We start from the raw sequence: 25,582 nt of genomic DNA on the forward strand, positions 1-25,582 counted from the left end.
TGAGGAGGGAAGCCTGACTCACAGCTGGGGGCAGCAGAGTCCTGGAAGTGGGCTTGCAGCTGGAGGTGGGGAGCCTAGGCGGCAGGCGAGCAGCAAGGGACGATGAAGCTCAGGTGGCTGGGGTGGGGCCAGCAGCAGGGAGCCCTGCCAGCTGGGGCAGAGTTCTACCAGACAGAATCCAGGCAGCAGAGCCTGGGCTGGAAGCTGGGGGCAGCTGAGCCCCAGCAAGCAGGGTGTGGGCAGTGGAGTCCTGGCAAGTGAGCCATGGGCAGCAAGCTGGCCAGGGGCCAGAATGAGAGCCTGGAGAACCTGGAGGCCTGACCTCCCCTATTCAGCAAATTCCCTCGTTCAGGATCACTCAGGACCCAAAGATGCCAGATGAGGGAAGTCCAATCTTTACTAATAGGCTATGTCTACACTGGCACCCTTTTCCAGAAATGCTTAAAGCGGAACAGTTTTCCGTTATAAGTATTTCCGGAAAAAGCACGTCTACATTGGCAGGATGCTTTTCCTGAAAAGCACTTTTTCTGGAAAAGTGTCCGTGGCCAATGTAGACACGCTTTTCCGGAAAAAAGCCCCGATCGTCATTTTCGCGATCGGGGCTTTTTTGCGGAAAAGACTACTGTGCTGTCTACACTGGCCCTTTTCTGGAATAGTTTTTCCGGAAAAGGACTTTTGCCCGAACGGGAGCAGCATAGTTTTTCCAGAAAAACACTGACAATTTTACAGTAGATTGTCATTGCTTTTCTGGAAAAGCAAGCGGCCAGTGTAGACAGCTGGCAAGTTATTCTGGAAAAGCAGCTGCTTTTCCGGAATAAGTGGCCCAGTGTAGAGACAGCCTAGGGAACAACTACAAAAAAGTTTCTAAGGTAAATACATTTCTATGTCACTTTTTATATGTGAATTTCATTTTCAACTGAACAATTAAGTTATTTATAAAGTCAAACTGTCTGATTCAAACGGATGTTACCAAATAAGGGATGCAGCAGCTTAGCATTTCATTTAAATGCAATATTATTACTATTTTCATGCATCAATAAGCTTTGACTATGAAGCTAAAGGAACACTTCAAGATATACCTAATATATTATTATAAAACACACAATTAACATCTATGCATCCTAACTTGCAAGGTACTGAACCCACTTAACACCCATTGATTTCAACTGTTTTTTTGAAAATTCACTATTTATGGTACATACCTTTACATATCACTTATTATGGAAAATTAAAATAAATGAGCTAGTGAGAAGACAGAATCTTCAATATGTAGACTGCAAACACAGTATGGGGGATTTTTATTTATTTTAAGTCTTTCTATTTAAATTTAATCAGGATTAGCAACACACACAAGAAGACACAAAACCATCGTGCTTTCAAATGAAATAAATTTCTATTCTCTGTTAAATCTTTTGAGGAAAAGGAAAGTAAGCTGATTCTACTTCTTTGATGTTGCAAAAGCTCTCAGTTTTCATGGATTCACCCAGTCAGAATACCTGAAACAGGTTTAATTTTTTATTTAACTGAGCCACATCTTTTACAAACCATTTGCAAGAACAATTCAATTTAGATTATTCTGTTATATCCTTGAACTTACTGATAAAAAAAATGAGAAATTAATAGGTTTTTTACAGTGTTATGTATTTTTGAATGTTTAATATCAAACATTTTAGAGCATTACCCACTTTAATGCCTTCTTTTTAAAATATGGCATGCTTAATTAAAGAGCTGAATTTGATATTCAAAAGTTCTGCATAACATTTTAAAGGAGAGAATGAGATGAACAGGGCTGTTAATCAGACAGGAGTTGTAATCCTAAAGAATAAATCCTGCCACATGAAAAGTATCCTAAACTCCCAAGTAAAGTGAACGAAATCAAAGAAAGCATTTAGCATTTGCAAAATCAGAATGCGAAGCAATAACATTCATATTTTTGTAATCTGAAATATAAATAGGTAAGGACTGACTTACCATTAAAAAAATAAGCAAGTGCCCAATGTGACTGAATAATAAGGGATATACTTCATGTAAAAATGTTATGGTATAACAAAACATAATGCAGTACCACACATAATTTTACAAGCCATATACCAATCTGAATTTGTAGTATTTATACACATATATACATTTTAAATTAAACATTAGCGAAGCACAATGTTGCATTAGTGCCACCAAAGCCAAATGAATTACTGAGAGCAATGCGTCGTTTTTCACTTTTCCACTCCTGCGCTGTTAGTGGAACATAATTGAGGTCAAACTCTGGCTCGGTTCTATCCAAGTTGAGAGTAGGTGGTAAAATTCCATGGTAACAGGACAGTACAGAAAAAGCTGCCTCTATAGCCCCTGCAGCCCCCATAAGATGTCCTGTTGCTCCCTTTGTTGAGGAAACTGCTAGAGTATATGCATGATCTTTAAAAAGTCTCTTGATAGCTCGATTCTCAGCAGCATCTCCTAGTGGCGTAGAAGTGGCATGTGCATTGATATATGTTACATCCTCAGGACATATTCCAGAAGCTTTAATTGCTGCAGACATACATCTAAGGAAAAAGAAAAAGAAACAGCTTGATTTCCAGCAGTCTTTTGTAATCACTGCCATCTGTACAGAGTGGAAATATTTATTCAATGCTAAAATCAGAATGGTTGCATTTTATGGGCACTTTGTTCCAATGCAAATAACTACACAAGATGGAAGACAGAAGAATCAGATCCACACATTTTATCAGCAACAGAAGAGTAATATACACACTTAGATCTCAGGAATCATAAGTATTTTGTTCTTCTATAGATAGCGTGTAATTGAATAGTCATGTAACTGCATGCAATTTTAGCGGTTACATGACTATTCAATAGTTCCCAGAGATGGGGTCAGCAGTCAGTGCGCTCCCAGCCCAACTCTCACGGAGCCCCCTGGCACCCTGCACTGCTGCCTCTCTATCAGAGGCAGCAGTGTGGGGTGGCAGGCTGGAGCCAGTCCACTAGTTTAAAAACCAGCTTCCTGTGCAAACTGGCTCTGCCTGCTGCCCCATCCTACTGCCTCTGATACTGAGGCAGTAGGACAGGGCGGCGGCAGCCCCTGCCTGCAGGAGGCTTGAGCTCCCCGTGGACAGGGACTGCTGCCACCAAGCAGCGTCTGTCCGCACTGGGCCTGGGCTCACAGTGGACAGAGGCTACTTCACGGGATGTCAGAGCATTCTCTGTCCACAGAGAGCTTGGGACCTCCCACAGACGGGGGGGCTGCTGCCACAGAGCAGTCTCTCTTTGCAGCAAGCCCAGGCCACTGTGGACAGAGCCTCCCTGCCCCATTTAAGGGTGGAAATGTCCAGAGCCCAAGCCCCACCATCCAAGGTGGGAGTGGAGCTGCTGATTCCACTTCAGCCATGGATCCCAGCAAATCTAATGCCTTGGCAACCTCATTAAAATGGCATTATGACCCACCTAGGGGTCCTGACCTACAGGATGACAACAGCTGAACTCTAAGGAGGGATTTCACAAAAAAATGAATACAGCTCCACATTGTATTGTGTTTCAAGTAGATTTCCACAGCAGAAAGGAAAATCATGAGCAGTGTTCCCTGTAAGCTGGATGCTCATGCAGCCACTCAGGAGAGATTCCAGTAGCGCCCAGCTGATTATCAAAGCAATCACAGCGAGGTTTTTTCTTTCTATTGGTGTTGCACGTTCAACATGCCTCAGTGGACATAAAAATATATTCTGCAAATGGATGGAAAAATTCATACATGGATGGAAAAGATTAGAGGGAACATTGATCACGAGTGCATCTTTCCCTGCTCACTCTGCCCACGGACGCTTCTTATACCGTAGGTATGACTGAGCGTTTTGGTTTCATACAGCCTGGAACTCCTGGAATTCCTCTGCTCTATATAATTTTGTATTTTTCAACATAAAATACATTTTTCCCAAGAAGTGATGCACTCCACCTTTTGTCCACAAAAGGCTGCTGTGGCACCAAAACAGTAAGCTGCATGAACCCGGTCAGCTGTTCTGGCACAACAGTTGCCTCCCGTGGGCAAAAAGTAACACTGCAGCACTTCTGGGGCAGAATGTATTTTCTGTGGCGGGGAAAAACGTTATATGCCACTGCTGCAGAATTCCCCCCAGGAGCAGTGTTCATCACAGCACTCTGCCTACAGACATAGGTTAGGACAGAGTGGGGCACACAGAGCTGCTGTAGGGTCACAGACTGGGGTTCAGAATGGCTAGTGGGGCGGACAGACAGGAGCATGGGCTCAGGAGTTACTGGAGTGACAATGTTGAGCCTGAGGGTGGGGAGTGCAGGGACAGATGTGCCTGACTAAGGAAAAGAAGGTTGGAGTCAGCATGGGGGAGACTTCCCAACATCCTACCAATTCTACCCACCCAAAAAATGCCTTCCCCCATCCACATCCAATACCCTCCAGGTTCACTCCAAGGCTCCTTCCCACTCCCTCAATTCCTCTGTTACCCAGCTTCCCCAAGCCTTTGCACTGCTGTGTTTAGTTCTGTATTGTAATTTAATCAAATTACTCAAAGTCCTGTATTCTGCCTTGTGAGGAATCCACACTGAAGGCCTGATTCTGCATTAAGATCCCAACAGAGCAAGGCACTTAAAAAGCGTCTGTTTTAATCACGTGCTTTGCATAGAAACTTGTCTACATAATTTGTTCTAATTATGTCCTACATCTTTTGAGAGCATTTTGACTATTTATGCTGGTAAATTCTAAGGAGTTGGTTAGTTTTCAAACATTTTTTTCCTGATCCAACTATTGATACCCACAACCCAGTGGAGATGGAATGAGGAGTTTGGGATGTGTGGAGAATGAGGCAGAGGGTTGGGATGCAGGATCGGGGGGTGGGGATGGGAATGAGTGGTTCAGAGTGTGGGAGGGGGCTCTGGGCTGGGGTGCGGGAGGGGGTTAGGGTTTTGGATTAGGGGTTAAAGTCTCTGTGATGGGGCTGGGAATGAGGGGTTTTGAGTGCAGGATGTGGCTTCAGGTTGGGGGGCTCAGGGCTGGGATGCGGGGTTAAGGCACCCAGTTACCTCCAGCAGCTCCCAGTCAGCAGCACAGCAGGGGTGCATGGAGGCAGGCTTCCTGCCTATCCTGGCACTGCAGACTATGCTGCATTCCAGAAGTAGCCAGAAGTAGGTCCGGCTCCTAGGCGCAGCAACACAAGCAGCTTCACATGGCTCCCGCCCACAAGTACTGCCCCTTCAACTCCCGTTAGCCAATGAGAGTGAAGAGCCAATGCTCAGGGCAGTGACAGCATGGCCTTCCTGCTTAGGAGCGGGATCTGCTGGCCACTTCCCAGACTGTAGTGTCAGGACAGGAAGAGATTAGCAGTGGTTTGGCAAGTCACAAGTCAGCTTTCCCCAGTCTCTGTGTGCTGAGCAAGGCAACCCAATGCTTTACATTCCTGGGTCACAACACAAAGTTTGAAAACCATTGATTTAAGGGAATCGTTCTGATAACTGACATTCTCCAACTACAACACAATCTCTTATGTACTAGATGTTCAGTATGGGTTAATTAAATAGCTTTCCTAAAGAACTCAGGTAACAGCATTACCTGCTTTCATAACTGAATGTCTCTCCTCTTAAATATTCATAAGGTTTTATTATACTCAGAGAGCCTTTAGCATGGAATTATAGTTGGGAGTAATTCATGGTGAACAGCTGTGTACATCAAAAGTAAGTGAAATATTTTCCATATTGAATACAGCTTCCATAATATCACACAAATAGGCTGGATCTAGTGAGATTATCTTCCCACTACATCAGTTTAAAAATAAAAATAAGATAAACTCTTACAAAAATCTTTCATTGTTCAGATTTAAGCTTTCAGGTTTTACGAAAATCTGCATGCCATTATATTTTAAACGCTCCCACATCAATTAAAGGTATGTGGATGGCATTCATGTTGACAATTTAGATAAATTTAGAGAGAATGTTGACCAACAAAAAATAACATCTTAATAATGTATCTGTCAAATTAATCTACAAATTCTTACCTAAAAGCACCATCTCCATCCGGATTAGGTGCTGTTATGTGGCAAGCATCACCAGAGAGTCCATAACCTAAAATTTCTGCATACATTCTGGCTTCTCTTTGCATAGCATGTTCATATTCTTCCAACACCAACACAGCGGCACCCTCTCCCATTACAAATCCTTCTCTCTCTGAGTGGAATGGTCGACATGCCAGTTTAGGGCTTGAGTTAAAGTTAGTGCTGAGTGCCCGAGCTCTTGCAAATGCAGCTACTGACAAGGGGCTAATAGAAGCCTCTGTTCCTCCAGCCAGCATCACATCAGCATCACCATAGGCTATAAATCTAAAAGAATCTCCAATAGCATGTGCTCCTGTGGTACAAGCAGTTGATACAGCATGATTGGGCCCTTTCAGCTGGTATTTAATGCTGATCTGACCTGCTGCCATATTGATTAAGATTTTAGGGATAAAGAATGGGCTGACTTTGTTATAGCCTTTTGTTTTAAACGTCAAGCCTGTATTGAAAATATCTTCCAGTGGAACCATTCCCATTCCAATCGCCACACCAGCAGTTAAGTGATCCAGTTCAGATTGCGGATGCCAGCCAGAGTCTTTCATTGCTAGTTCTGCAGCACCCATGGCCATGATAGTGGCAGATGCCATGGATTTGCTTTCTGATTTCGACACAAAGTTTTCTTCATTGAACTGACCTTTGCCATTTCCTCTTGGCACACAAGCAGCCACTTTACATGGAACACTTGTATATTCTTGCCCATCTAGAGCAATAATCCCACTTTCTCCTTGGAGAAGGCGATCCCACACAAATTGAGTCCCAACGCCAAGAGGAGACACTAAGCCAATACCTGTGACAACGACTCGCCTTTGATGTTTTGAAAGTGACTCAGTGCTGAAACCCTTTCTTAAACACTGCTGTAATTTTGGATTGCGAGACATAAAACTTAGAATTTTTAAGAAATCTTGTAATCCCTGTGAGATCATAATGGACAGCAGGGTACTGAAATGTGTTTCTGTAACAGGAAAAAAAGGCAACAATGAAATAGTTGATGTAAAAGGTATTTAAGTTCACTAAAATTAGGACTAGCCTTTTAATGCACGTCTGATTTGTAAATTGCAGAGAATCATTTTCCTGGCATGACTAATATCTCATCATGATTATTTATTACAGTCAGTTAGGAACCTCATCATAACCTTTATGGCAGACAGCATGTTTTAGAGCAGGGGTGGATAATAAGTGGCCCATGGGCCAAATGCGGCTCACCAAGGCAAGCATGTCCACAAGTATGCCTGCTTGCAGCTCCTGCTGGATGTAGTTTGCCATTCCCTCCCTATTTAGAAAATGGGGCATTAGATCAGTGAAAGAGTTGGATTCTGTTTCCAGCTCTATCACTGATCTGACATGACAAGGCAAGTCATTTCACCTTTCTATGTCCCTCCTATCCCTCACACATTTTGTCTTGCCTATTTAGACTGTTAGCTCTCTGGGACAGGGACTCTCTTAGGGTATGTCTACACTACCCCGCTAGTTCGAAGTAGCGGGGTAATGTAGGCATACCGCACTTGCAAATGAAGCCCGGGATTTGAATTTCCCGGGCTTCATTTGCATAAGCCGGCCGGCGCCATTTTTAAATGCCGGCTTGTTCGAACCCCGTGCCGCGCAGCTACACGCGGCATGGGCTAGATAGTTCGAACTAGCAAGCCATTCCGAACTATCTGTACGCCTCGTTCCCGGGCTTCATTTGCAAGTGCGGTATGCCTACATTACCACCCTAGTTCGAACTAGGGTGGTAGTGTAGACATACCCTTACACCGTCTTCATACAGCACCTATTACAATAGGGCCTCAATCTCAGATGATATTGTAACACAAATAAATAAACTCTGTCACTTGGGTATTCCTCACTTTGCATTTTATAACAACGAATAGTCTGTGGAACCTTAGCGCCTAATAAATAAATAGATAAATAAATAAAATGAGCTTTTGCAGGCAAAACCTACTTCCTCAAATGAGCGGGGGCAGAGTGGGGAGCAGGAAAGGCAGGTCCCCAGGAGCTGGGGCATGTGGGGAGACAGCTTAAAAGCATATCTGATACCGAGGCAGCAGTATGGGGGGGAGGGCTATAAGGGAGCCAGTACACGTGGGGAGCCAGCTTTCTAGGCAGTTATATGGGAGCCAGGTACATGTTCACATCCCTACTTTCAATATTCTGCAAAAATATTAACTAATCCTTTGACTGCCCCTAATGTTAGTTTAACACTTTATGTATGAATGACTATCCATTTTATATTAGAGCAAAATAATGTTTTTACATCAAGCTGTTTTTGATGTAACTATTTAATAAAATCAGATTTTTTACCTTTGAGATAGTTTGATCAAGCTTTAACCATATATTTAGATCATAACATTCCATAAAGAATCAGTCAGTAATTTAAATTAAATTGTTGTTAATTGGAGGGGAAAGTAATGTAAAGTCATATAATATATATCAAAATATTGCCAAGCATGTGATGTAATTTACATTTATTAAAAATGTAATACAGTTGTCATTGAGAGGGCCATTAAATATGGCCACTTGCTCTTTTTAAGCAGTTATGTGAAAAGTTTCCAAAACACCAAATGTCACACAATCAAATGTATTTGCCTTCATCAAACATCTTCTATGCCATTACTTGCATTGGTATAGTGAAAATAAATTCACCGGAACATAATGATCTCACAAGATTAATAGCTCTCTTTGAAAATGACCATATTTAGCATCAAAACACTGCATTATTATATTAATGATATCTTTTGAAGTCCACCTTCATCTGAAGTATCTGGTATTAGTCACTGATAAAGAATAGGATTCTGGACTATTGGTCTGATTGGATTTGACAATTTGTGCAGGTGCTCGTTGGGGTATTATTTGACTCTCAGAAACTTTATTATTTGTGATGATATGCAATAAAGAAATAACCATACTTCACTATTAAGATTCCAAGTGGAGTTTGCAGGGCTTTCAATTTGAAAATAACTGTTTTCTCTTCTAAATGGAGCAAATTTGGTTTGATATCCATGAAAAATAAAAAAGCTTAGAATCCTACTATGGTATTTTTGACCAAATTAATTTTTCAGAGGGAGGGAACTGCACTTGCAGATAATATTGTTGTAATACAGTGCTGTTCTGCCTCCTGCTTCTAGATAAAGAGTTGGATGATTATTTTAACAGAGTTGTATTAATCTTGTGACAGCATTTGCTTCTAGTGCCTTTATTTCTATTGTGCCAAATGTTTAATGGTGTAATGTTGTTTTTTACCCATAAAAATATGTGATTTTAGTAACAATAGGTATTTTGGATCTTGGCCTTGTTCTTTTTGCCATGATCATGATCATGAGGGTTAGCCAGCAGCCTGGGAACTAAGGGGTTAACCTTACCTAGGTCAGGTAGATTCAGCCAATAGGAAGGTAGGTAGGAATTTCAAACTAGGACAAAGGAATTTTGGGGTTTCCCTCCTTTGTCTTGGGTGCAGTTTCTCTCCATCTACTGAGGGGGACAGACAGAATGTCTCCCTCCAAGAATAGACTCTTCACTCTTCTGTAAGTAGGGTAAAGTTTAGATAAATCCATTAGGTTTTATTGTTTTATGGTTTGGGATATGGGATCTGATGTCTGTGCATTTAAAAATGCTTTTTGCTCTCTTTTGTAACTAAACTCCTGGCCCAAGGAGTATTTCTTTGTGACTTTTCCATCTAGCCATGATGCTTGCAACAGGAATATTGTGTTGATAATAAAAGTTCTTTCTCTTTTCTTTTATTAACCAGGTATTGGTTAATTTTTGTGTCCTGGTTTTTACTTTAGGGGTGCCATTTCCCAAGTGACCTCTCCCCTGATTTTCTTATCAGTACTTGGGTGGTGGCAGCAGGATTTTATCCCCAAAATCTAGGTTGTTAAGATTTGGGGGGGGGGGTTATACTAAAGCTTGGTAGATAAGGTTTTGGGGTACTTTTGCGGGCCCCCACTTCTGCATTTATCGTGCCTGAGTGGGGAAAGAGCCAAGACAAACAGGTACTAGTAGAACTTTTCTCACTTTTTTTTTTACAATGTTTTCCTTTCTTACATATGACTGAAGGCAAAAATGAAGAGTACTAAAGGGTCTGGGAAACCTATATTATATTTTGCATTTAGCTTTTTCAAGTTTGGTGAATATCTTTTCCAGTTGGAATGAGTGTGAAGAGAAACTGAAAATAATTTTATTTTCTGTGACAAACTACAAAACACTGTGGTTTTAAAACCACAGAAGAAGTGTGATGTATCTTTAAGGCTGCTGCTTTCATGTTTATATTCTGCTGTGGGTCAACATTCAGCATGTTTGGCAGCCAGACTTCACAATTTGCTATGATATATTGTCAAAAAGAAATCTTATAACAAAGTCTATTCCAGAAAAAAAACCAATCCTAAGGCACCACTGTTTATTTAATAGCTATTAATGTTCTAAAGAAATAAATAGAAATAAAAAGAAATAAAGTAATGTTAAACTAATATTAAAGGCAATCAAAGTATTAGTTAATATTTTACCAGCATATTCAAAGTAGGGTTGCCAGGTATCCGGTATTGAATCAGGTTGTTCGGTATTTTCACCTCCTGTCCGGTAAAAAAATTCAGAAAATACCCGACACTTAAAATGTCCGGTACTTTCTGATTTTTTCCCAGCCAGGAGGCGAAAATGGAGGCAGCCTGGCAACCCTTATGTTTACCAGGGAGCTGTCCGGCCCAGCACAGAGAGGTAAGATGGCAGACAGCTGCTGCCAGCATGTTAGGGCCTCACCACACAGTTTTTAAAGGGGCCACTTTTTTTCTCTCTCTCTCAGGGTCCTTTTTGGGGGGGGGGGTTCGGTATTTTTTCTGAAACCATCTGGCAACCATAATTTAAAGTATAAATCTCTATAAAAGTGCCAAGTGAGGGATACCCAAGTGAAAGCTTTTATTGATTTGTTTTCCAGTACCAACAAGTTTCCAGCCCTTTTGGCTGTAGAGAAAGCATCAAAATGTGACTCTGAGTACCCCTTAAAGGCTCAAATAACAGATAGCCTAGCTGTTGCCAAATGGGCCGCAAACTCCCATCTGCCAGGCCACAGCACATAATCAGGACATGCCTCCAGCTTTTATTTAGCCCCACCTGTTGGGGTTCCCCAGGAATTCCCTTCCCACCCACTTCCCCAGGCAGCAGCAGGACAAGTGGGGCGGCTGGCAGTGGGGAGTGATATGGCTGGAGCAGGGATGGCAGTGAGCCTGTCCCTACTGGGGCAGCTTCATTGCGACCCCGGTTCCAGCTCCAGTGGTCACTATGCAGCCCAGGCAATGGGGCCAAATGCCACGTGGAGAGTGGCTGCCCTAGACAGTGGGGCCAAGAACCAGGTGAAGGGTGGCTGCCTCAGCTGGCAGGGCCAAGCACCGTACAGAGAGCGGCTGCCCCTGCCAGCAGGGCCAAGTTCTGTGCTGATGGCAGCTGGCCCGGCTGGTGGGGCCAAGCACCGGACAGCCGCCAGGGCCAAGCACCCCCATGACAGGCAGCTGCCCCTACGACCCTGTTCTCTTCTCTCACCACTCAGCAGGAACTTTAAATTCTGGTGCAATTGATTTGCCTAATATACTTTGGGCTAAAATTACCCTAACAAATATGCTAATATTCCAGTGCTGGTCTACCAACAGTTTCTGAATTACTTTTCTAGTCCACAGTATAAAAAAAGTTGGGAACCACGGAGGCTATGGCTACACTGCCTTATTTGTGCGGAAGAGGATATGCAAATTGTGCTCTCATTTGCATATCTTCTTCTGATTCTTTTTGCAGCAGAGGTTTTGCACATAAAAGGCCCTGTGTAGACAGGGCCATTTGTCAGAAAAAAGCCCTCTTTCATAAGATCCCTTATTCCTTGTAAAGTGGGCTGTGCCCACGACAGCTCATGATGCCATCTATGTTTTGTTAGTCTTTAAAGTGCTACCCGACTATGTGCGGTTACATTTATCCTGTACAGACTAACTCCGCTACCCCCTGAAGCATCTGGGCTTAGCGCTTAATCATGAGAACAGTTACACAGTAACACTCCTATGACATAGTCCTATGGGGGGGGGCGGGTGAGATTTGCCCAAGCAGAAGGGGAGCTCACTAGACTGAAAAATAAGACTGGGCAGTACTGCAGCGTTTTGCTCCCTGCCCCTGCCCAGGCGCACCACCCCGGGCCTGTGGATTTCTCAGCCTCTGAGCTGCGCCTGCACCGCTGGTTTGGAGCGGCCCCGGGCACAGCGCCGCCCAACAAGGGACTCCCGGGGGAGGGGGAGGGGGAGGGGCGGTGTTAAGGGCGTAGGGAGCCGCAGCCTCCCGCGCTTCAGCCGCCCACATCCCAGGCCACGCGTGGGCGGGGCCACCAGGGTCACGTGCCCCCCCCCCCACACGCCGTGGGGGGAGGGGCAAGAGGCCAGCAGCCGGAGCCTCCGTTCTTCCGCCTGCCGCGCGGTCCGGCCAGGCTGCTCGCTGCAGCGGCCCAGCCCCCGCCAGGTAACGGGACGAGTTGGGGCGGGGCGGGCGCGCTCCCGAGCCCCAGGCAGCCTCCGGCCAGGTTGCCTGGGACACCCACCCCCACCTCAGGTAACGTGTAGGCCCCGGGCTAGGGGGTGGCGCGAGGAGTCACGTGCGGGTGGGGAGGTCACGTGGCCGATGCCCCCCAACGTTCACTCAGGGGCAACCTCCGCACCCTCCTTGCTGGGGCAGCCCCGCCCCCATTGCCTGCGGGACGAGGGAACAGCCAGTTCCGGGGGGAGGGGTTTGTGCTCCGCGCCCTTCCCGAACCTCCCTCTTTTATTCCATCCCACCCCTGAGAGCGGCGCGGCTACGGGCCTGTTCCTCTGATGTCTGTGTCTCACCTCCCCTTCTCCTCTGTGGTCCGGTCCGCTGTGTCCTCCTCCCCTGCTCCAATGGCAGTGGGCTGAACCACGTGAGGACAAAAGGGGGGAGGCCCTCAAAGCGCTATTACTTGATACTCGATTTCCGAGTAATCGATGGGTCTGAAGCGACTGCACCAATCAAGGAATCTGCACTGGATTAGTAGGGCATGTGAGCAGCTGTTCCCGTGGCTTCTGCCTGCCTCTTGGGCCGTGAGGCTGGCTGGCCGCTTCGAATCCCACCCGAGACGCTGAGCGCAGCCTGCTGGAATTTGCTCTCGGGCAGTGGAAATAGTGTCCCTGCTTATCTTGGCGCAGAATGTACAGAGGCCAAAAAGAGGCGTTACGGAAGCAGCAGGCCACATCCCAAGGAGTCATGGAGGTTAACAAAACACAGAGCAAAGTTATATTGAAAAGGAAATTAATAATAATAATAATAAAAAGGGGGCCAGGTATAAGATATCCAGAATTAGAAAAGACGTTAAAGAGAAACCAAGAACTCAAAAACACCAGATAAGTAGTGGGGAAACCTATATTTAAAAGAACGCTAGGGTTATACATTCAAAATTAGGACATGCTAGTATGAGGATTTCGTGTCACAAAAATTGTCTTTAATTTAGGGATGTCAAATGTTGTTTACAAATATAACAGTGAAACTGCTAAAATCCAATTGGTTACATGTGCTGCAGCCTCTGTGGTATAAACTGTTTCTAAGATATATATGTTACCATTTAAATGATTAACCAATAAGCCTCAGCTTATCGGTTTCCATTGTAGTTAACTTTTATACTTCAGAGTCCAATGCAAAGCTTCCCTGGGAGAGAGCCAGCACAGGCTGCAGAGGATGGGGAGGCTTTGCTGTGCACTCTGCCTTATAAAAGTTAATCATAACAATCCTGCCTCTACACCTAACTTTTACTACATTTAAGCTGCTGTGGGGGTAGCTCCTGGATCTGGTGCAAGACAGGACTGAGGAAGCCTTCTCTTGTCAACTAATTGTGTAGTTGATAAAAATTGTATCGATTATACTATTAGTGGATTACCCACCTCTTAACATCTTTCACCTGTATTCTGTAAAACATAAGTTTCAGCAGTTAGCTTGAGGCCTACAAACTTTAATACTGATAAATTTATGTAACTCGCACTCTCCTTCCACTTCCCCCAAATGTAAAGGAAAATTTTGTCCATAATTAGGGATGTTACATTAGGGATGTAAAAAGTGTTGAAAAATAGTAACCAAATAACCGATCAAAATTCCATCTGTTACATGGTTAAATGGGCTGCACGGGCTGCTGGCTCAGCAGGCTCCCAGTTCTCCTCCCACCCCCGATAAATCTGTTAAACTGAGTTACAGTTAATTAAAAATAGGTCTTTTAAAAAAATCTATTTGAAAATTCTTAGTAAAATCAAAATTTACTCAGATAATATGCAATATTTGGGGGACTCTATTTTTCTTATAAAACAAAGATGTTGAATCCTAGAGGTCAGTGAAAAACTGACTGCAATTTAGCTATAGAGGCACTGATTTTTTACTGTAATATCATATGGTGCAACTGGAGCATCTATTTTAATTGTATTACTGTATATGCACTTATTTTTTGGGTGAGAAGGAAAAAAAATCTTCATACCTATTTCAGAGCTTCCTAGAAAGAAGAGATGACTATGCATTTTTAATCAATTAGGCTGTTAAAATGCTCCTACTAAGCTAGGAATTCTGTTTCCTTACAATTTCTGTAGTTCACTATTTACACTGGGTAATGCTTTTATGATTATCTGTAGGGTATAGAGTTAACAGGCTTATACAATTGAAGTTGTTTTGCATAGTGTCTTTCATTCAAATTGTGGAAGTATTCTTTACCATATGACCATTCTGTTCTGAGTTAGGGATGTGAACTGGTAACCTTAACGGGTGGTGTTTACTGGGTACCCGTATCTGGGAGCAGCTTGCAGCCCACCACTGGTGGAGGGCTGCTCTAGCCCCTCAGGGGTCAGGAGCTGCCCCGCTTTTGCCTCCATTTGCAGGGCTGGGAGCAGAAGCTATGTGTACAATTGTCCATTTTCCCCTAAGATTTTCCATCCTTGTACTTCTAGCATGGTAGCAAAGTTAATGGGAACTTTAGGATAAACAGGCTAATGGTTGGCTAGTTATGTTTTTAATATTATGCTTCCCAGACATGCTTTGAGCAGACTAGCACAACATGCTGGAGCATTACCTGTTGTGATCCCTCCCTCTGGGGCATCTGGTATTGGTCACTGTCAGCGGACAGGATACTGAGCTAAATGGACCTTTGGTCTGACTCAGTATGGCCATTCTTATGTTATGTTCTTATACTGGTACAGGGTATCCCTGCTATAAGTCACCCTGGTATACATCTGTTCCACACTAAAGTTGTTGACACTTGTAGGAACTGATGCATTAAGTCACGCAAAAAAATAAAACCTATTTGCACAAATGGAAGTCAGCCACTGGGAAAAAAACATTCCCCGATTTAAGTTGTTTCATTATAAGTCCAAGTTTTTTGGAACATATCTTGGACTCCTAGCGAGGATGGCCTGTAATAACATTGGTAGCATAATCCCTACATCTACCACAGGTAGAGTGGTGCAGCAGCAGCTGTTTGCTTTGAGGAATTGCTGATGAAGCTTTTGAAACTGAGGGGGAAACTTACCCTCCCATTCCACATTCAGCCGCTGGGTGACTGATCATCTCTTGGAGCAGGTGGGCAGGCGTGCACACGCTAAACATCAGCACCGGCTCACTGGAGAGGACACCTTCTGCCTGTCCCATCGGGAAAAGAATACAATGGCAGCTACGGGGGGTCCCTCAGCACCACCACACTCTCGAGCCGTGAGTGAGCTTTGCCAGAATGCCCAAGACATCTTCCTGGAAGCCTCACGGCTATTGCTCACATATGCGGATAATATCATCAGGTGAGTAGGGCGGACCAGTCCGTGAAACTGCAGCGGACACGCTGAGCAGGGTCAGTCTCGTCACAGTCCCTGTAGTGCATATAGAGCATCTGGTTCACGGTCTGCAGGCTGACGGGGGTGTCTTGAGCGGGCACAGAAGGAGCTTGGGGACTCAGCAAGGGAGGTGGCTGCAGTGGTTTAGCCCAGTGTATGCTGGTCATCTCTCCCCACTGAGTCACTTGCACCCCCCCCCCCCACACACACCTTAGACAGCCTCCATTCTTCATGCTGTGTCACCGCCAACAGTGTGTTGCTGCCATGTACTCATAGAGTATCCCCCAGTGCCACATCCTGCTGGGCCTAGACCTGGCTTTGTGGTAGAGTTGTAAAGAGGTAACCAGTTATCTGGTAAACATTGCTTTAGAGTAACTGCCTGCGGCACTGTCATGCCCCATCCCCTGCCATGGCACTTGCCTGGACTGGTCTATCTGGCAGCATTTACTTCCACCTCTGGAGAGTGGGAGGGCATGCAATTGGCTTCTAATGAGTCAGTTGCTTTTCTACCATGAGGGCACAGGCCTTGTGCATTTCACACTGTTCCCCAGGTGCACGCACAATCTGTGTGTGGCTCAGGTGCTTACACTGTACCTGTCACCATAATATTTCGCCATGGGGATGTGGCGGGGAGTGTGCAGTAAATGATCATTCTTCCTAAGTTTGTTAGTCATTGCACAGGACCCCATTGTGCCAAGTGCTCTAAAAACACACACAAAGATGTTTCCTGGCCCACGGAGTTTGCAAATGGAAATGTAAAACAGATGGACATAAATGGGGATGGGCAAGGAAACAAAGACAATATTCATCAGCCTTACGAGCAGTGCCATCAGTATAACTGTGGCCTAATCATTGTCAACTTTTTTAAATAGGATGAATTAGTGGTGTAGATTTTTAAATGACCTTTCATGAGCTGCCTACAATTACATGAAAACAAGTCTGTTTCTTAGCTTCTACAAAATGTTAACACCTTGAAAAATCGAGTGACAGGTGTCACCTACCCACACTATAAAATGTCCATGTTCTTTAGCTGATAACATTTGCTTCTTTGTTCAAGTATAATTGTTTTATTTTTTTATTCCTATCAGACACCCAAATGAAGAAAAATACAGGTCTATTCGGATTGGAAATCCAGCGTTTTCTACTCGGTTGTTACCTGTCAGAGGAGCAGTTGAATGCTTGTTTGAAATGGGATTTGAAGAGGTCAGTATTTTAGATGTTTGACTTCCAGCTATACTGTGGTAACTTCAGCAGTGTTTCTTCTACAGTGTAATAGGTAATTTGTTGTCCTCGTGATTCACAGTTAACCTTACAATTGCAAGGCTAGAATACTTTCTCTTGGGACTGCATCTTGACATGGTGTGAAGATTTATGTTCCAATGACCCTGAGAGCTATGCTGCTGGAGTTTAACTCCTGGTAGAGCCACTCAGGCTTGGGTTGTATCATGCAAGCAAGGTACTAACAGACTTCAACAGGACTTTATTTACCAAATGTAAAACCTCTTTACAAAGCTGCTGCATCCCTTTGTAGCTCTCACTCAGCCCCAGCTAATCTTCTCTCCTCTCCCCTCCCCCCTTCCTGTTTCCTGTGTTTCCAGATTCCCAACAGCCAGTGCTCCCAGTTCTAATAATTACAAGCAGCATATAAAATACCACAGCTGGACAAGTCAAAGGATAGGCACCAGATTTTTAAAACATCTATTTTGGGGATTAAACAGATTCCTAAGCCCTAGTAGGCAGCTGGTCTAAGGAAAAGGCATATTGGCTACGTCTAGACTGGCATGATTTTATGGAAATACTTTTAACGGAAAAGCACGTCTAGATTGGCACGGATGCTTTTGTACAAAAAGTGCTTTTGCGCAAAAGCATCCGTGGCCAATCTAGACACGGTTTTGCACAAGAAAGCCCCGATCGCCATTTTAGCCATCAGGGCTTTTTTTGTGCAAAACAGTTCTTCCCTGTCTACACTGGCCCTCTTGCACAAGTATTCTTGCCCAAGACGGCTTTTTCCCGAGCGGGAGCGTGAAAGTATTTGCGCAAGAAGCACTGATTTTGTACATTACAAAGTCCGTGCTCTTGCGCAAATTCAAGCGGCCAGTGTAGACAGCTGGCAAGTTTTTGCACAAAAGTGGCCGCTTTTGTGCAAAATCTTGCCAGTCTAGACGCACCCATTCTGTATTCAAACTGAGATCGTTTCACCTGCTAGATAATTATGGCCCATTGACTTCAGTGGAACAGTTGGGTTCTACTTTAATCTGCAGTGGCGTTAGCAGTCTAATTTTGGCACTGTTGCACATCCTGGGCACTGAGCTGTTGTTACCTTTTTTTCAATTTGTTTCACCTGCACTTTGCAAAGAGCTGTGTTGTCAAACCCATTCATTGCAACGTTCTGCAACAGTAGACAAAATAGCCAACAAAAACAAGAGAGTGTGATTAGTCATGTACATCTTAGTACCACTTTAAACAATTTTTTGTACAGGTCCATAGTCCTTATTGCTTGCTTTCTCTTCACTCGCTCTGTTCTTTAGATGTTCTATGGTGACAGCAAATGTGGTGATGGGAACAAGGAGAGGAGGCTGCCTGGGGTCCCTAGTCACAAACCTGCATTCAACCATCCTCTGGCAGTGCTGGTGTGTTGTTGACTTGGAATGATCTTGGAATCCATGTTCTTTTTGTGCAACAAATCAACCCTCTTTAAAGATAATGCTGCTCTGTCCAGTTCAGGGAAGGGGAAGAAATGGATCCCTAAATATCACTCCATTATCCATTTACTAGCTGGTCATCCAGTGTGTGGTTCAAGAGCAGCACAACACGCAGAACACTAAACTTGGAAGTCTGGAATGTCCTCACTCTTTCTGATGATATTGGTAGGCTAGAAAAGTACACTGCATTCCTTGGAAGACATCTCGCCAAATACAACATTGATATACCAAGTGAGACACATCCCCTAGGCAAGTCCCATCTTGAAAATGTCTGTTATAATATGTAGTAATATAGTCAATTAACCAATAAGCAAAAGCTTATAGGTTAATGCTATAGACTATTTGCTTTTCCCCCATCTTTCTCTCCCTCCCTCCCCATTCCTGCCAGTAAGTTTTTTAGCAGGATGGCCAGCAGCCCGGCTCAGTCCTGGCTTGTACTGGGTCCTGGACCTACCCCCGCTGTGGCTCTGTGTTTAAAGTGTATTAGGAGCCAGGCAAGCAGGCAGCCTGGCTCCGTTTCAGCTCATGCTGGGTCCAGGAGCTCAGACACCTTGCCCCCGGACAGGGGCTTCCCGGGGACTATAGAATAGTCAACTAACCGATAAGAATTTGTGAGGTTAATCGACTGTTCAGTTAACTGATATTTAACATCCCTATTATGAATACACATTTACTGGCTAGGCAGGTCCACAGAAGAGTGGAGGCCATTGGGAGTGGTCTTTGCTATTTGCATGTTTGTTGCACATGTACACATAATTGTGTACCAAAAGGAATAAATGATTGCCTAATTGTCCTGCACCTCAGCTTGACATCTGCATGTCATGTAACAGTTGAGTGCATGTGTACCAATGGTAACATGTTGCAACATTGTTAAAGAAAATCAGTGAAGACCTGAACAATGCCATAAACTGTGATGTGATGAATTAATCATCCTAGGCAACGTTAATACCAGAGAAAGTTGTAATCACAAAGCTTTGTCTAAAAGAAATTGGTGAACGTAGGTGTGGGTACAAATGGCTCATTACTCCTCACAAAAGTTAATGGAGAACTAGCTAGTCATCAAAAAATGATAATTTCAACAAGCAGCAAAGTGCAAAACAAAACGGATGCATCCCTGTTTGTTGGCATTTGACTAACATTGTGTATCAGTACAAACATTGGAATATCAAAATCACCTGTGCATTGCAGGGACTCTGCCTGGTAATCTTTTAAGGCAGTGGTTAGGAATCTTTTTTTTTTTTGGTAGTGGGCTTCTGACCCACAAAAAAATCAGTCGGGGTCTACGCACAAATGAGGAGCAAAAAAAACCCCAAAAACCTCAGTCTCATTGACCCAGCTTCCACTCACACAGCTCAGGGTGCCGGGGCTCTCTCCATACTCCAGCCCTGCAGGGGAGGCGCTGGCTCTTGGAGCTTCGCACACAGTAGGGTGAGCTAGAGCTCATACTCCAGCACCTGGGATGTGGAGGGGGGGGACTGCTGAGGTTTGGAGACTGGCTGCAGGTCTGGCATACAAGTGCTGGCTCCCCTTACTTCAGCGGCAAGCCACAAGCTTTGATGTGGGACATAGATTCTCCACTGCTGTTTTAAAGGCAACAGTGTTATGAATATGGATAGGAAACATCAGGGAGGGTTTGACAAAAATGATTCTGAGATAAAGCAGTTCTAGAGATCCATGCACACACTCCACACATGAATAACTTATAAAATCCCATCTATTAAAAAGAAGGCTTATTCACATTATAAGTGTAATGTGGAAGCTAAGCTTTGCCTCATGAAGGATAGCTGGTAGAAAACGAAAGCCAAGCACTTTCAATCAGCGGAAGGCCAAAAAACCCAAACCTCCAAACAGTTTTTGATGAGATGAAGACTGTGTATGGCCCGCAGTCTATTGGGTTACGCTATCTGGAATATAAATGTCTCTCACCCACTGACTGACTGCCAACAAATTCTGAAACAATGAGGAAGTATGGATAGCTGTTAAGTAGTGCATTGGGTCCAGGTGGTATTCCTACAGAGATCTTCAAATGTGAGGGCCAGAGAATTGCTGGATTAGAAGGGAGCTGATCAGGAAGTACACAGGCCCCTGCTTAAAGTTTTGTGGACAAGACGCTGTCTCAGGAACTTAAAGGTGTCAACATTTTCCATTTTTACAAAAGGAAAGCAGTCAGTCTTCTTGCGATGACCATCATGGCATTTCACTTTGTCACTGCAGGAAAGATATTCACCTGAGTCATGCTAAACTAACTGATCAATTTGCAGAGAAGACTGGTGTTTTCTATGTGGCTTCCATCATGGGCATGGTACTTCAGATGTGATCTTTTCACTCCAGCAAATACAGCAGAAATGTCGGGAGCAAAATCAAGACCTATATGTAATTTTTATCTGTCTTATTAAGACCTTTGATTCTGTAAATTGAGATGGTTTGTGGACAGTCCTCCACCAATCCAGTTCCTTTCAGTTTGTCAGCATTATTAAATCTTTTCATGTAGGAATTCAAGCTCATGTACTTGACTAGGGCTGCTTCTCAGTTCTTCTGATGTCACCAATAGAGTAAAACAAAGTTATGTTCTTATCCCAATAGTATTTAGCATTGTGTTTGCAGTTGCTCTACAGCGTTTCTCAAAACTATGGGCCGTGGCCCAGTACCGGGCTGCGGGAAAAAAATACCGGGCCTCAGCGTGGCTGCCAGGGTGTTCATGCAGTGCCGGGTTCCCCAAGCCCTCAGCTGGGCTGGGTGGATGCAGCCGTATGTTTCAGGCTCCCGGCAGTGGCATAGTGAGGGTTACCAGGTGAGCTCTTATTGCTGGCTGTGGAGGGGGAGGGGAGGTTGGATATGGGCCACAGGGAAGCAGGATCAGGGTAGTGAAGCTGCCCGAGGGAGATAGGGAGGGGAACCGGCCGGCAGAAGCAGGGCTGGCTGCGGGAGGGGGGAGCAGTGGGTCTGGCCAGGGGAGATCGCGGGGGTGGAAGGAACCAGCTGGCGGGGGCAGTGAGGCTGGCTAGGGGAGATCGCAGGTCTGGCTGGGGAACCGGCCGGTGGAAGCAGGGCTGGCGGGGGCAGCAGGGCTTGCCAGGAGAGATGGGGAGAGAATCGGCTGGTGGGGACAGCGGGGCTGGCCCAGGACGAGACGGGGGGAGAGAATTGGCCAACGGGGAGCGGAACAGTTCAGGGCGCATGCAGATCCTGACTAAACATTTAAAAGCAGTGCCTTTTAAATATCCCCACTGCTGACAGTGAGGTTTAAAGGCACTGCAGTGTGTCAGAATGGAGAGAACCTGGGGCATTCACCATCCGGAATGAGAATATGGATAAAAAATTCCAAAGATGGTGTCAGCTTTCTGAAAATAAATGAGCCCCTTTTCAATACATGATGTGGTGGTGCAGGGTTTTATTGGATTACAGTCCATTTTTCCAATCCATATTCCCTTAACTTCCTGGTAAGAATATTGTGGGTGGCCATATCAAAAGCTTTGCTAAAGCTGGCCCTGGGGACTTCGGGAGGACCAAAAACAACGTATTTGCATATTTGTCATTTGCTTAATGAATATGCAAATGAATTTTACTGGTCCTCCCAAAGCTCGTGAATGGATTTACTGGTCCCTGTGTCAAAAAGTTTGGGAATCCCTGCTCTAATAGATGCATCCAGAGACATTGATAGTGGTATTTATATGAAGTACCATATGGCTGGAGATGTCTTAAATCTGCATTGCCAGTGCATAAAGACAAAAGTTATCAAGGCAAATATTTAGAAATTACTATTGCTGATAATTGTAACTTACTGGCCTACAACCTCAAAGACATTCAGTTGCTCATTGACTGCTTTGCATGTGCAGCAAAATATTTTGATTTGACAATCAGCCTAAAGAAGACAGAAGTGACAGTCTGAGCTCCACTGGTAAGTACTGCAGCTTCTCCTGCTCCCAACTGTTTTATGTATTACTGAAGCTTATTGACAACTCTTGCTAACTAGACAGTGTTGTTTTCTGAACTACAGTGATTGACAACACCCTTCCAAAATGCATTGGTGCAGCCCCATCACTGTTGCTTTGGAGAACCCTCCACACTTCTTGAAGTAGAAATAGATTCTAGTTTTAATTTGTGTATGTAATATTTGAGGGAAAGCTAAATTAAAAAAGCTAATTTTAAAAAGGTTTTGCTTTCAGAGCTGTATTTGGCTCCATCAGTGCTCTCATCTCTTGTGGGATTGAGTTCCCTAATCTAGGCCCAATGTCAGTTCTGGTGGAAGTTCTGTCTTTGGCACTTATGAGCCTCCCTCTGTGGATCACACATTATAACTGCCTTGGTAGAAGGTAGCTGTCATGGGAGAGCCTGAATGCAAAGTAAGAGGTAGTCTCTCAGGTTGCTAGGGCTAATCTCATGAAGAAGTCCAGAATAACACCTTGAATGACCCAGTATTCAACTGAGAGTCCTTGTAGATAATTGCACTACACTGTGACTCTGTTCAGGGACCTGTGTTAGTAAGCAAAATGCTGCTGTGTTTCGTGTGACTTAGAACTTTGAGAGTATTCAGCTTCATCTACATATAGGGGTTGTGGGAATCCAAGATGGAGATCACAAACTTCTTTTCAGTAGCCACCTGCAGGGTGTTTGCGTGTGTTAGGTGTGCGGCTGTGGTCCAGCTCTGTATGTTAATCTATCTTTCTCAGGGATTTGGACGGGGGAAGAAATCTAAATTACAGTTGTGCCATCTCTTCAAGACTGTACTGGGTCAACACTCTCCTTGTAGCACCATGGTCATTTCATTACTTCTGGGTTTCCCTTCAGGCTTGGCAGTTTCCATTCTTCCCATAAGATCTTGCACAGCTAGCACACACGATGATGTTTAGAGGAGAAATTGGACACTTTCTCTATTGAAGTAATAAGATAAAATATCAACACAAGGCCCTTTTCCCTCTTCTCTCCTCTTAATTGCTAAAGATAGGCACATTCCTTAAGAAACAATCATATCTGGTTCTAGTTTTTCTATATCTATAAGGATAAGGATTCCTCTTCTTTGCAGCAAGGCTAGCAGAGAAAGGGTTAAATAGCATTGTTTCATTTGCATGCACTAAATACAGAAAAAATAACTTTTCCATATTTCTTACATTTCAGGGAGAAACTCATCTTGTTTTCCCTAAGGAAGCCTCAATCGAACAGCTACACAAAATCCGAGATCTGATTGCTGGAGAGAGAAATAGCAGATTAAATAAATCAAGTCAAAACCAAAGATCGGGATCTTCTCAAACTGTAACCAATATGCAGCCTACTGCACCTCAGTCTTCAAGAGCTGCTGACTCAACACCAATCCCTGTCAATAGGCAGTTACAAACATCAGCTGCACAGTCCACTACAATGGTAAGCACCATTGAAAACCCTCTTATGTACCTACCATGTAAAAAGGATTGTATTTATAAGACTTGGAAGATCTTTCATGAGGGCAGAAGTAGAAGTAACAGCTAAAACACTGGGGAACACAAAAAAATTAATTGTTCTGATAACTTTCTTAGGAACATCTTTTTCCCATTACATTAATGAGATTGTGGAAGATCTTTGCCTACATCCAGCCTTACAGCTTAATGTGCTATGGGCCCAGCACAAACGTGATGGAACAGAAAATGTTTTTGGGTATGCAATTTCTAGAACAGGATTCATTGAATGGATATTTTTAGTTGGTAAACTTTTCCAAAGTAATAATGGCATTTCCATAACATTGGTGGAAATAATAAGGAAGATGCTTAGCTTTTCAAGTTAATCTTGGTTTTTAACTTCTGTTCTTGAAAAATCTGTATCCCCATTCTTAGTTTCACCATCACAGGTCCTAAATTAACTCAAGGCTTGTGTTTAGAATACCTTCTTCTCTTGTGTGCTTCTCAGAACAAGCTGCCCAAAGAATTAAGAACATAACAATGACCATATTGGGTCAGACCAAAAGTCCATCTAGCCTAATATCCTGTCTTACAGTAATGGCCAATGCCAGGTGCCCCCAGTAGGAATGAACAAAATAGGTAATCATCAAGTGATCCCGCCCTTATTGCCCATTCCCAGCTTCTGACAAACAGAGGCTAGGACATCATTCCTACCCATCCTGGCTAATAGCTATTGATGGACCTAACCTCCATGAATTTATCTAGTTATTTTTTGAACCCTATTAAAATTCCTGGCCTTCACAACATCCTGTGGCAGGGAGTTCCACAGGTTGTGCGTTGCATGAAGAAGTACTTCCTTTTGTTTATTTTCAGCTTGCTACCTGTTAATTTCTTTTGGTGACCCCTAGTTTTTATAGGAACAAGTAAATAACTTTTCCTTATTCACTTTGTCCACACCAGTCATGATTTTACAGATTTCTATTGTATTCCCCAGCCTTAGTCTCCTCTTTTCTAAGCAGTTAGAAAAATGCCCATACTTTTAATCTCTCTTCATATGGCTGCTGTTCCAAACCCCAATAATTTGTGTTGCCCTTCTCAGAACTTTCTCCAATGCCAATATATTTTTTGAGATGATGCAACCACATCTGTACGCAGTATTCAAGATGTGGGTGCATCATAGATTTATATAGAAGCAATAAGATATTCTCGGTCTTATTCTCTATCTCTTTTCAATGATTCCTAACATTCTGTTTGCTGCTGCTCATTGAGTGGATGTTTTCACAGAACTATCCACAATGACTCCGAGATCTTTCTTGAGTGGTAATAACTAATTTAGTCCCAATCATTTTGCACATAGAGATGGGATTATGTTTTACATTTATCAGCATTAAAATTCATTTGCCATTTGTTGCCTAGTCTCCTAATTTCCAAAGTGTGTTTTACAAGTGACGTTTTAGCCATCATGTTATATTGCGTTAGCTAGATGTTGCTGTTATTACTGTTGGGTATTTATTGCCTCTTTAAATTGTCTTAAACTTAATCATTGCTGCTCTGATCTAGAGACTTATCATTAAGATAGATATCCAATTTTATCACAAGTATTTTTAGTAGATGTCATGGATAGGTTGCAG

The 25,582-nt window shown here is 43.8% G+C and overlaps 2 protein-coding genes across 10 annotated transcripts in view; one reads left to right on the plus strand and one right to left on the minus strand.

Annotated features, from left to right (window-relative positions):
• Window positions 1-1,501: 1,501 nt before the first annotated feature.
• Window positions 1,502-13,040, minus strand: OXSM (3-oxoacyl-ACP synthase, mitochondrial). The gene is made up of 3 exons (XM_006134314.4): window positions 12,899-13,040; window positions 6,006-7,011; window positions 1,502-2,537 (listed from the first exon to the last, which is right to left on the minus strand). Exons 2-3 carry the CDS (start codon window positions 6,980-6,982, stop codon window positions 2,135-2,137), a joined length of 1,380 nt encoding a protein of 459 aa, XP_006134376.2. The 5' UTR covers window positions 6,983-7,011; window positions 12,899-13,040; the 3' UTR covers window positions 1,502-2,134.
• NGLY1 (N-glycanase 1) overlaps window positions 12,387-25,582 on the plus strand; it is a 43,876-nt gene continuing 30,680 nt past the window's right edge. For 2 of the 9 annotated variants that reach the window (XM_075922020.1, XM_075922029.1), the window contains exons 1-4: window positions 12,387-12,533; window positions 15,511-15,847; window positions 16,969-17,083; window positions 23,698-23,940. In XM_075922020.1, the coding sequence (XP_075778135.1) occupies window positions 15,720-15,847; window positions 16,969-17,083; window positions 23,698-23,940 (486 nt within the window). In that variant the 5' untranslated portion in view covers window positions 12,387-12,533; window positions 15,511-15,719. Of the gene's footprint in view, window positions 12,624-13,087; window positions 13,238-13,277; window positions 13,299-15,510; window positions 15,848-16,968; window positions 17,084-23,697; window positions 23,941-25,582 lie in introns of those variants that run through there. The other 7 variants (XM_075922025.1, XM_075922024.1, XM_075922021.1 and 4 more) reach the window with 7 other exon arrangements.

This window comes from Pelodiscus sinensis, chromosome 2, assembly GCF_049634645.1.
Source record: "Pelodiscus sinensis isolate JC-2024 chromosome 2, ASM4963464v1, whole genome shotgun sequence".
NCBI classification, from domain to species: domain Eukaryota; kingdom Metazoa; phylum Chordata; order Testudines; family Trionychidae; genus Pelodiscus; species Pelodiscus sinensis.

What these genes read in the sequence shown, in the direction of transcription:
- OXSM (XM_006134314.4), bottom strand. Translation starts at nt 6,982, where the DNA reads ATGATCTCACAGGGATTACAAGATTTCTTAAAAATTCTAAGTTTTATG. An exon ending in GATGGAGATGGTGCTTTTAG is followed by an intron (nt 2,538 to 6,005) that starts GTAAGAATTTGT and finishes CTTTTTCCTTAG; the next exon opens with ATGTATGTCTGCAGCAATTA.